The 12166-nt window shown below is 37.5% G+C and overlaps 1 protein-coding gene across 1 annotated transcript in view; it reads right to left on the bottom strand.

Moving 5' to 3' along the window:
• Positions 1–12166, bottom strand: part of COG3 (component of oligomeric golgi complex 3) — a 35716-nt gene that overhangs the window by 2209 nt on the left and 21341 nt on the right. Inside the window, exons 15-22 of the mRNA XM_026072189.1 lie at positions 11476–11600; positions 9748–9837; positions 7786–7906; positions 5425–5513; positions 5191–5325; positions 3885–3960; positions 2052–2179; positions 1213–1311 (exon numbers count right to left, since the gene is read on the bottom strand). Coding sequence (XP_025927974.1) covers positions 1213–1311; positions 2052–2179; positions 3885–3960; positions 5191–5325; positions 5425–5513; positions 7786–7906; positions 9748–9837; positions 11476–11600 — 863 coding nt within the window. The remainder of the gene's footprint in view (positions 1–1212; positions 1312–2051; positions 2180–3884; positions 3961–5190; positions 5326–5424; positions 5514–7785; positions 7907–9747; positions 9838–11475; positions 11601–12166) is intronic.

Raw genomic sequence — 12166 nt, 5'->3', positions numbered from 1 at the left:
AAAGTGAAAGCCCACATTAGACAGAACAGCTAAGTTCAAGATCTGATGTCTGATATTTTAACCTTTAAAAAGAAATCCTAAGAAGTGCCTAAGGATTTACAGAAACTAGGAGAACCATTAGAAGTCAACTGGCCAAGATTTCCAGTCATCTCCCTACTCATGGGCTTCCTAACATGCAACTGTTGACCATGCTGACTAGTTCTTTCAGCAGTCACAACCTATTGTGTTAAAGCTTCTAAAAGACTGCATGCATTCTCAATGGATTCAAGGAAAAAATAATGCACTGGCAAAAAATGACAGTAACCATTTTCGTTGCTATTTAAAGCGCATTCAAAATCCTTTACAATACTTGTTTCCCTACAAATTACAATATGGTTTTCTACGCACTTCAGTTTGTAGGAAAAGTGACTCTAAGGATCAACAGATAAACAGTGTTAGAGGAAGCCAACTCCTCTATGACAATCCCACCTCTTTCCAGTGTATCACTCCTGCTCTGTGCTCCACAATAGTTACCACACTTCTCTATTGTTACATTCACTGCAGACAAATTCCTATTAACACTAAGTTTATCTGTTTAAATATTGGCGAATTGGGATAGTCAAGACTCTATCCACATTCTCTGGACCACTAAGGTCAAATCTACTTGGTTTCTGTCAGAGTATCCTAATACAGAGAATACTTAACACCAATCATCTCTGGGACTAAAGACCTTATTCACAGAGTTAAATTTCCATAAATATCTGTACATTTTCTCAATGCAATTTACTTCAAATGGACCCTTATAATTCATTCCCACCGCTTCCTAAATGTAATTCCTTTGTATGCGCAGAGGCGTGTGKTTTTTTTTAAAGCATATTTACTACCTCTGATTCCTCCCCAAAAGATAAGGCCCCAAAATGGATGAAGTCTTCCAGCTGACTCTTTGCCAAGACATTGTACAGCCCAATCCCCCGCAACAGCAATCACCACCTTCAACTTAAAAATTGTCTTAACATATTCATTCAAAAAGAGAAAAAAAACAACCAAGAACTTTTAACTGAGAGTTCAGATTAACCCCGGATGATCAAATCCAGGGCTTTCAGGGGATAAAAAAGGAAAAGGATTCTGAACAACAAAAATATTAAAGTGAAAAGTTAATGACTTTTTGCTTTTTTAAAAAAAAGCCAGCCATGTGAAAGAGCGACGGATAAAACAAGGAGCTTCAATACATACCTGTTCCATTGAAGGACATGCTATGATCTGGAGATCTTCATTACTAAATTCTTCCTTTAACAAAGCATGGAGTTTCTGGAACATTTGCTGAATGTTATTCTTTTAAAAAGGGAAAGAATATAAAGAATCAATACTGAAATAACACAAAACTTATCTCAAACATAAGCTAGAATAAGCATGATGTACACAGAATAGCTACTGAAGTGACCAGGCCAGGAGATGTGGCAGAGCTTTAAGAGGTTTTCCTCTAAAACAAGCCCCAGAAGAGCAGCAAAGAACCCCAGCTGGCTGTGAAAAAAACCCTTCACCTAAGATGTGCTGAACTGAAACACTAAGTCCTACAGATTTAAAGGTTAAAGAACTCAAACTTGGTTCTTCTTGTGGGTTCACAATGGGGCCCCTGCTGAATCTGCATCACCCTCCCTGTCACCAGTGCTTCTACCCATGAATAGCTGACCAAGTTTACAACAAGTAGGAGATGTACAGAATGAACATAACATGTCCTAGGTAGGCTGAATACACGGAAGAGCAGGACAGCATTTTTTTTTAATCTAAAAACATACCATTAGGGTTTTTTTTTTTGTCATATGCCTTTTCAACAGGCCCTTCACATCAGGGGCACCACGCTGACTGCAATGTTCTATTCACTGCTGCGTGTGCATGGTATTTGTCACGTGTTTACTGGCTGCACTGCTAGCCTAGAATAACTCTATGTACATACGTATACACACACACAAAAATAGGCTGAATGATCCTACAAAATGTGTTTAAAATCTTTAACTAAATTAAGGTCCAACAGCTACAGAAAAACATGTTGATGTATATCTAATAATACTCACCCTAACTGGCTTAAACAAAATGAATTCCGTATCTTTATTGGACAAGTATAATGACATGCTTCGTAACGTTGACGGCAGCTTTGTTTTTATTGTCTTGTAAGTGGAAGAGACCAGATCATTGACCTTTGCTGAAAGTAAAAGTAAACATGATTAACAGACTAAAATGCCCTTCTGCCAGTTGAAATCCACATTCCAGAAGATCATCTCCACTTTACTGGGGCTGATCATAACCACAATGCGGAGTGAAAAGGAAAGAGGAGGTGACTGGGCTGTACAGTGTCATCTCATCACATGACCACAACATGCCAGACAAGGCTCTTTTCTCAGGATCTGCTCAAGACATGACCCCTCTTTCCCTGTAGTAAATCCATCCAACCCATTTCTGCCAGCTCCCCATATCCTCCAGAAGTTCCTGAAGTTGCAGCCTTCCAACAGCAACAAAGGTCTACTTAGGCTTCCTTCTAGAAAACTTCCTTACCTGGAAAAGCGACTGCTGGGGAATAAATAGTGCTAGTAAAGAGAACAGCATATCACAACTTCTCCTTACTGTCCATATGCCATGTCTGCAAGAAGAAATGCTGCATAGCCATCTGGATTATGAATCAACCAGACAGGAATCCTGTCTCAGACAAGACTGTGTTTCTTTACTGCTAAATATTTTAATGGTTTTACAAAATCTTTGCTCCAGGGGCAGGGGAAATATATATTTCATTGCTTTAAATTCCCAAAGTTAACATATTATGTTTTCTTCCTAAATTTCTACAGTATCTAAATTTTCTTCCACCTACTCCTGCTTCCCAGACAAATGACCCCAGGAAACAGCACAAGCTCTGCTTACATCTGCCTCTACACACATAATTATCTCCAAACAAATGTTAAAAATACTCCTGAACAAGCAGGAAATAAGGAAGAGCTCAAGTTAGCCCTTGAGATTGACTGAACTGTGGAGCAGCACTGAATTATGAATGAATATGGCTGGCTTTGCATTTTAAGAACATGATGCAACAGAAGGTTCCAATGTATGAATTGGAATAATAAGATATGTCAGTGCCATGCGTAAGCACAACTTTGTAACATGAACAGTAAAACCACCCAGGAACATCTTAATTAGGCCACACTACCAAATCTCCTTATGAAACATTTGCAATTGAGTTCTTAGGAAGAGGGAAACAAAGCTGGATTCCATTTTCAGATAGTCACAGAAAAACTGAAGAGGAAATAGTTACCAAATGTATGGACAATAAGAGCTTCAATATTGACTCACTTTTTCCTATAAAAGCAAAAGTTTTATCTTAATGTAAGCAAATAATTTCTTAAGCACATTCTGTATTCAGTTGTGAAAATGCTGTTTTCATGCAAGAACAGTCACAGCCTGAGAAATGCTGAAGTCATTCATCATCTGCACCAATTAAGTGCATACTCTGAAGTTTGCCAGGATTCGATTTAGAAGAATCTTAAGACATTTAAACTAGAATATAGGTCAAAACGTAAGCCAAGATTTTCAAGAAAAAGGTAGAGAGTTCTTAGGTACTCAGAATTTTCCAAATCAATCATATTCTCAAAATCCACATTAAAATGCCCAACTTTTCAGATTACTATTTTTTAGAAGTCATGCACTGAAGCATGCATAGAGACAAATGACATTCTGAAATACTCTAGCTCCATATAATGCAGCTTATATTGCTCTACTAAAAATGATGAGTGGAAGGGGTCTTTTTTTTTTCACTTGAGGAGAAATTTTCAGAAGAAGTCTCAAAAAAGTAAATGAGTGTGGCTTTACTAACATACAAGCATCTCGGAGGTAACATGAAGAGCACAAAACAAAGCAAATACCTGGTTGTGCCCAAGGTTGCTGGGAAAGGCTGTACTTGGGACCTCCTTGCGTGGCCATTGTTTTTAAAGCAGCCACCTAAAACAATCACAATCAACAAAATGGTATTTATTTCTTTTGGTTGAAATCACAACAAAATGACCCAGTAACAATTGCACAAGTCTCTCAGACACTGCAGTTACCTTACTGAATCTTCCCCCCTCTCTCTTTTTTATGGTTTGGCTTAACAACAAAGAGGGGAAGAAGCTTGACAGAAATGCAATTCAAGCACAACCATGATCACTTCTGCAAAGTAAATTCCAAATGGGATCAAATTTACAAAGATACATAGGCATGTGGAGAAACCTCAGCAGGGATTTATACTTAGGAAGGTCAGGCAAACTCCCCAAAGTCCCAATGAATAAAATCAGGATCATCTGGACAACTCTATCAGTTTCACCAGTTACCCATCTATATTTTAGGCATCTTAATGGCCCTTCACCCCAGTACTACAGGCATCAGTAAGTTTAACAATGCAATCTTCTGAATTCTCAAAAGTCAGCAACTGGCATGTTTCTGGTATCCATGCAACACTGTAGCCCCAACTGCTGAGATGTCATGCTATAAAACCACTTATACTCAGCACACAAGGATCCACAACACACTTCTTATTTTCCAGGATAGATCCTGCTGTGTGATTTTCTCCAGATGTCTATGAATCCTAAGTTCTAGAGCAGGTTCTAGGAAGAACTATATTGTAACACAATGCCTTTTTGTTCCTGACTCCTACAATATCTGATCTTTCCACCCAAGTCTTGTCAGGAACTTTTGTTACAAACTGGACTTAGGAGGAAAGTCCTGCTCAGACAACATCTCGCTGGTCTGAAACTTACTGAAAATTGACAACCTTTAACAAATGTAACAGCCATATTCTCAGACCTCCCTTAAAAGCTACATGACCTGAGACTGTTTTTGAAGGCTTATAAATTCAGCAAGAATTGGATAGTAGGCCTCCTGCAAACAGAAAAGCTTCTGTCAAATTTCACAGACCTGTTTCAACTCAATGAAACAGGAAAAACTTCTTGATGAAAAAGCATCAAGAGTTGCTTTTAAAAACAAACTAAGGTTCATTCCTTTAATCCTTAGTCTCAAAAATGCCTGGACAATTCTCGTTGAAACTTAAAAGGAAACATGATCTTAAAATGGGAAATGCGATCATCTTCAGCTAACCAGACAGTACTAGCAGACTCTCTTATATTTGATTTAAAAAACAATTCCTTGACCTACCAGTTTTTCAGTTAAATTAATAAACATACAACACCTTTGTACCTTTGTCATGAACTCCTCCAGCTGCTCTATAAACTGTTTGGTCTGCTGCTGAATAAACTGCTCACAAGCTGATTTCAGATGACGATCTACATCTTTTTTAGAGTCGATATAATGTTCTCTGATTTCTGGAGTACCCTTGAACAGAAGACAACAATTCTCTCCTTTTTATTTGCCAGACATCACCACCCTTTAAATGACTAAGTTTTTCTTATGCAGTTAACGACTCTGTATTACCTCCAGTAAGAACTGTATCAAGGCGTTGTTGCTGTTTAGCCTAAAAAATCTTGAAACTGTCTTTGGGTTCAGGATTTTAAATGCTGCATCTGTGAAACAAAGTCACTCACATTGTAAGTAGATGGGATTCAGCTACAGGAATCTAAAACACTAATCACTCATTTACTCATTAAAATGGCATAGCATGATTACCTCTAAAAACATTAGGGATCCCACTACTGCTAGGTGTACATGCACGGGCATGCACAAGTGCACACGCACAGAAATGCACAGACACACACACACAGTTTGATCCACTACTTCTCAGTTGAACATTGTTCTGGGTACGGTAAACCCAGTTCCAGTGGTTGCACAGTCTAAACAGATAAATACATTACCTAAAGTAACAACTGACTGCTACTAGTTGTAATGCAGGAAATACTGCGAGCTCGCTTCCATTTGTAACTCTATCTACAAGTGAAAAAGATTTCACGCAAGTAGCAGACTAAGCAGTTAAAGAAAGACAAGCAGAATTTGGCCCATGCTGCCTTGGAATACCAAGTATGGTTGCACAAAATAACTCAGAACTGGCACCGTCTTCCTGTGTAGTTAATTTCTGTAGTTAGGACTATACAACAAAACATCATTTATAGTCTCTGCAGAAGTCGCAAAAAGGAAAAGCAGTTACGTCTGCAGGTAGCACAAGATATTGAAATTATTCCTACAGTGTCGGATGTCAACCTTAAATCTAGTCAAACTGGGGGGGAAAAATATCAATACATATCAATACAGTTTCAGTAGTGCCTGTGGCCCCAATATCATTCATTTATCATCCTATATCTCAAACTGTTTTTTTAATTTTAGAAGTAGTTCTCTGCCCCTGTTTCTGTGTAAAACAATGGGAGGGAAAACATGCACAACTTAAAGGAGTGCTGTCAAAGGCATTAAACAAAGAGCAAACAGCAGGCACACAGGCTTGGCACTAAACTAAGAGTCTGCGGTCCTATGTAGTTAAAGGCGACAGCAGAGGAAGATTCATTTCCTTCTCTGAATTATTTCCTAGAAACTTCACTGATTCCCAAAAGAGCCTAAGTTCTTAATTAGATGCCTAAGAGCTAATCAGTGTGAAAACCTCTCCCCACTGTGTCTTTCAGTTATAACAACCTTAGCATTATACTATTAAAAAAAAAGYGTTGAAGCTTGACTTTTACATTAAGGAATGTCCCTTTATCTATGAATCCCAAGTTATACCTACGTGCAGAAAGCTTGGCTAGAAGTCAGTAAAACTCCTATCAGCCACGTTATTTTTGCTTCCACAATTCAACACAAATATAAAGTCTCTAAAGCCCTACTGGCTTATGCTATACTGCATTAAGAATTAAGCACAACTTACATCTTTTCAACCCCCACACATAGCACAAAGTGTTTTTCATTACTTACCACCATCAGCTGCAAAGCACTGGCTGGCACAAAAATTTATTCAATTAAATAGAGAACAAACTTGTATGTCAGCCAGGATAAGACACCAAAAGGATGTATTTACCCTCTAACCTCTAGTCAACTAGAAACTACTCAACAGGTAGGAGGTTTCATTGATGTTCAAATGCAACAGGTGAAATGGTTAGTGTAAGAATTTCTCACTTCAAAGTTAAAACAGCAGCATATTAGATAGCAGGAAAGAAAAGTTACTTCTTCAGCTTTTTCTTCTGGAATGGAAGTAAAACCTGACAAGCTTCTGATTACTTTTCCCTTTATATTTATAAATTTGAAAATTCTACGACCCTTCACTTTTCCAYTGAGAATTTTTTTCCATGCATTTCACAAAGCAAGCATAGTACAGTTTTAAAAGCCAGGGCCATTGCTCTCAATTTTCCCTTCCTACAAGAGGCATGCTTACTTCATAAAACTATTCAACAATACTGCTTATTACATTTGCAACAAAAGAAACCATTTCCTAAACCAAACCTCACAGAAAATCTTAATTTATTCTAGGCAAGTCAACTATGAATTTTTAAATTAACCAGCTAAACAGCAGTAACAAAAGTTATTCTTGTAAAAGGTCAGTAAAGGGGAGAGACATCTCTGTGAAACGGAAATGTAAAGATTACTTAGCTGTTCTTAAAAAGACTGCAAACACAAGTTATATCAGCAGCAAAAAGCACAGTCAAATGCATTTCATACAAAAAGTGAAGAAGTTGTTAGACATCTTGAATTGCCCTTAGAGGTGCCTTTTTTTTGCTTCAGAAAAAATAAGAACAAAGCAAGAGATTAGAGCAAGCACACAGGTCATTGCAGGTGAACATAAAATAAACCCAGAACTACTGCTAGCACATTAAGGGAGGACAATCCCATCCCATTCTGTAGCCAGCAACTGTTTAGTACCTCTAGTTTTCTTAAGGTCCAGGGAAATTTCCTTAATGGTGAATTCAGTGTGGAAAGGAGCAATTTGTTCACGAAGAATCAAAAGGTGTTTTATTAAGAAAAGCTGTCCATCAACCTGGGTCTACAGCACAAGAAAAAGAACATGCATCATATGTTTAAAAAAACAAATAAACAAACAAAAAAAACCCCAATAAATGAACAGCACAGTTTCAATACCTCCACTTTTATCAGTTACTTATTATAACAAAATTAATTCTAATAGTCTTACAAGTTTTTCCCATTAGTCTGTAGCACCATTAACTACACTCTGGGACCAAGAAGCCCCACTTTGGTACTATTCCTAATACATTGTTCTACTGAAGCAGACTTTATTCATGCTCCTTAGAAGAACTGGATTATACAGCTGTATTACCAAGTCCACGTTATGTACAGGTTTGAGAGATTATTTGAGATACAACCTAATTCTTCATAACTTAGTTGCTTTATATAATTCATATTTCATGTAATTCATAACTTACAATTGAAAAACATCAGGGCTAGATGATTAGAAAAAATCAGGACAGATAATCAAGGTTATTGCAGAAACATTAACTGTGCTATTGTGCATTCTTCTCGTATCATTAAATGTAAAGCTTAGTTAATTTCTAAACAGTATAGCAAAGACACAAAGAATAAAACAAGGCCAAGTTTTCACCACTGAGACAATCGGTTTTGCACTGCTTTTTATTTTAGSTATGTGGTTTATACTGCATGCAGCTTTTAATCTTTAAAGTTCATGGCTCACTGAGGTAATTGGAGGAGGATTCGAGAATACTTATTTGCTTTGCAAGCTGGAAGAGAACTTTTCTTGACATAATATTGTTAAAACAGTAAAGAAATTATTTATTAAAACTGTAAATTTAAAACTAAGAGTGTTACTAAAAATAAGTGGTGGAAGGGTTTTGAGTGTTCTTTTGTTTGTTTTTAATTCGTATATGCATGATTTCACCTGATAATATCAAATTAACATGCACCAAGAGCACAGGGATACAGATCCCAGTCCTGGGCCAACCTGTCTAGAGCTCACTGCAGGATCAGTTTCAGTCTCTACAGTCAAGACTAACCTGATGTTTAGTGCTGGAATGGATAATTAACTGTAGAGCTCTGTATTATATATGAACTGGTTAACTGCTCAAGTTCAAAGGAAACGTTTGGATTTTTTTTTAAAGATATGTTTACAAGATTATATTTTTAAAAGGACACTGTCCGAAGAAATACACACTTCAAAACAATTCTTCACTTCTAATAGCAACTATAACTTCTTTCCATTACTAAGTATTTACTCTTTATAAAAAATCACCAAGTTTAGCCTACTAAGACTGTTTCTTTTTTTTTTTTTTGGTATCAATTTCACTTCTTGGCTGTTAGGAATTAGCAAATTGGTACAGTATTTTTATTAAAGAAACTGCAACAGGGAAAAAAAGGTTTCATCTAATTAAAGTTACATTTAAGGCATAAATACCTTCATGAAACTGCTTCAAACCTGAGGAACAGATCATAGGAAACCTTTTGATTATAGACAGATCTGATCAATGAATACTTATCAAATCTCCCCAAGGAAGTTAATACTTCGAAAAATATTTGAAAACTAAAAAAAACAGAGAAAGGCAATGACAACAAAGAAATATAAGGAGCAGAAATTTCTATCAGAATTTTTCTTTAGGGGTCACTTGACTGAATTCTTGTCCGTTACAGCAGCCTGTAACCATAATATGCAATTCTGCTTTTCAGATGGGCTTGTATATGAACTTTTATCTTTGTTTTATAATATCTTACCGTAACTAAAAGCTAGCAATTCCTTCAGATCTCTCGGGACAGAGTAACATACTTTAACAGAGATTTCAATAGAATTCCAAAAAACTACTGAATTGCTTTTGGTATACATGAGGAAAAAAAAATCATATCCAAAGCACACATTCTGACCTTATTTTTGCTGATAGAATCTGCAGCTCCCAGCAGCGAGTGAATGCAGGCAGATAAAGCCTCTTGTGATAATCCCTGAAACACTGCCCTCTGCAGGGATGAAAACAGACAAAAAAAGTGTTCACAAAGCTTGAGTAGAATTCAGAGTTGTGGCTTGTGAAGTATATGCTTACGGGAACACAAAACTACAGACTAATTTGCTAAGAGCACGTTGTCTAAATGTAGTAAAACAGGATGGAGCCTTCAAATATAAAAGCCTGCTACTGCACCTAGTTAGACTGGTATACACTTAAGCAAGCCCTATCCAGCCTCCGGCTGGTGCACCCAGCTAGCGACAGGGTCAGTGACACCCAACGCTACCTGCACAAGTAACGCTCACTGGGAAACCTTAGATGCTTCATGTGTCAGAGGAGCAGCGGGTGCAATTTAAACCTGCAATAAACGTGAGATCATTTGAGTGAGCTTAACCCCAAGAAAAGTCAAATTACCTCACATTTGTCACAGGTTAGTAAACAAACATGACAGCCGCCATGGCCCAAGTGACACAGAGTAACTCACTAAGCTGCAGCAACTAGATCATACTGAGCTGTACAGTTCAGAGCTGGCCTCCTTCTCCCAGCAGTCCAAGGTAGCAGCCCTGACTGTCCCAAGAGTTGTCAGTACTTCATTCATTTCCTCTCCTCTCTAGAGGAAGCCAGCAAGCCATACTAATTCTACTAAAATACCTCAGGGCAAAGCAAGAAAGAAAAAAAAACCCACAAAACCAGACTGTGTAGACACACCGCAAATGAGCTATGCAAACAACTGAAAAATAACCTCTCCTCCAAAGGTCCGGTCAGGAACATCACAGCAAATATTCATCTACCTTAACAAGGCTCACATATTAAGTAATAAGGTATTACTATTTTCTAGTTTATTTTTAAGCAAGTAACATCCTGGCAGCAGTTCACGTAACACCTCTCAACAATATGTTGAAATGCATTAACATGTATTTAATAAGACAGAACACATAGAAAAGCAAAAAACATTTGCAGCAAGTTTGTCAGAGGCYTACTCGCCTTTTATGTTGGTAGGTGACAAACAAAATCAGCTTTTAAAGGGAAAGTCTCAAAATACTGATGAAGCAAATACTGCATTTGTTTTTGTTAGATGTGCAGATTCCTACTGCCTTAAACACTGGATAATGTAAACAGTTGTTTAGTATCTATACATCAGTTTCCTAAATTTTTAAAGATGTAATGATGTGCCACAAAAAATTGAAGACATTTAGAAAACGCAGAAATAGAATCATCATTTTTAATACCAGAAACATCACCTTGTGTGATGTCCTGCAAAGACATAGCAAGAAACACACTCCCCGAGTGGTTTCAGCAACAAGTTCACTCTAACTGACTTAGAACTTTCTGCTTTCACCTGTCTCATTCTCTCCTCAACTCCAGTGTGATGAGCATCTTAAGCATCAGAAATTGAAATATCTCTATAATAGCAAATGCTAYAGATATACAAACCAATGCCTTTTTTCTAATTCTACAGATACAAAATTGTCTTGGAAATGATGACCTACATTTGTCAGTTTACTTGGTTTACATAAAGATACCGCAAAAAGATTAACAAGAAATAGCAGGGGCCAGTGATTATCCATTCCTAATTTAGATTAAAATATTTAGAGCTGGTGCTACATGCTTCATGATTTCACCTGAAACAGTAGATAAAGAAATATTTGCGTACGTCTATGCATCTGTACAGTTTGGAGAGGCACACTAGAGTCCTTCTGACAGTAGGATACCACATTCCATGCAGATCCGCTGGTGAAATCGTCGTCTGGTGCCTGGGATTAAGAGATTCTGCTGAACCTATTTAAAAGTAAAATACACACATGAAAAACTTATCTATCTGTCCTTTCGACTGAAGGAGACTGCAATATGGACTGCACTTTATATTGATCCCTATAGTAACATAACATATTTTATTACACYGAAATTGCTTAGTTTTTTTCCTTCTCAGCAGGTCAGAACTAGGTTCTGTGAAAGACATGAATTCGCTTTCAGGGATGGTTCAGCCTTACCCTTTTCTAATGAATGAGTTTTACAGGCGTGTCTCCAATGACCCCCTCACTTAGCTCAGCAGCTGAAAATGGTCAGACAAAGTTACTGACAAAAGGTGTATAGGAGAAAGGGGACTTCCCAGGGAACTCTGGGAGATGCTCAGAAAAAAGAAAAACAATCCTTCCAACAATTTTACTTTGTCACGCTTTTCCTTCTGCTGTGGATGATCTTACAATGACTGCAGAAGTGCAGGGTTTAGACATCATGTTATTAAAGGGATGCAGGGATGCGACGAGGAAGGCTAAGGCCCGTTTGGAATTAAATCTGGCTAGAGATGTCAAGGACAACAAGAAGGGCTTCTTCAAATACATCAG

This window comes from Apteryx rowi, unplaced genomic scaffold (genome assembly GCF_003343035.1).
Source record: "Apteryx rowi isolate R43461 unplaced genomic scaffold, aptRow1 scaffold_339, whole genome shotgun sequence".
NCBI classification, from domain to species: Eukaryota; Metazoa; Chordata; class Aves; order Apterygiformes; family Apterygidae; genus Apteryx; species Apteryx rowi.
The sequence above is the reverse complement of the archived record's forward strand: the minus strand, read 5'-3'. Positions and strand labels throughout refer to the sequence as shown.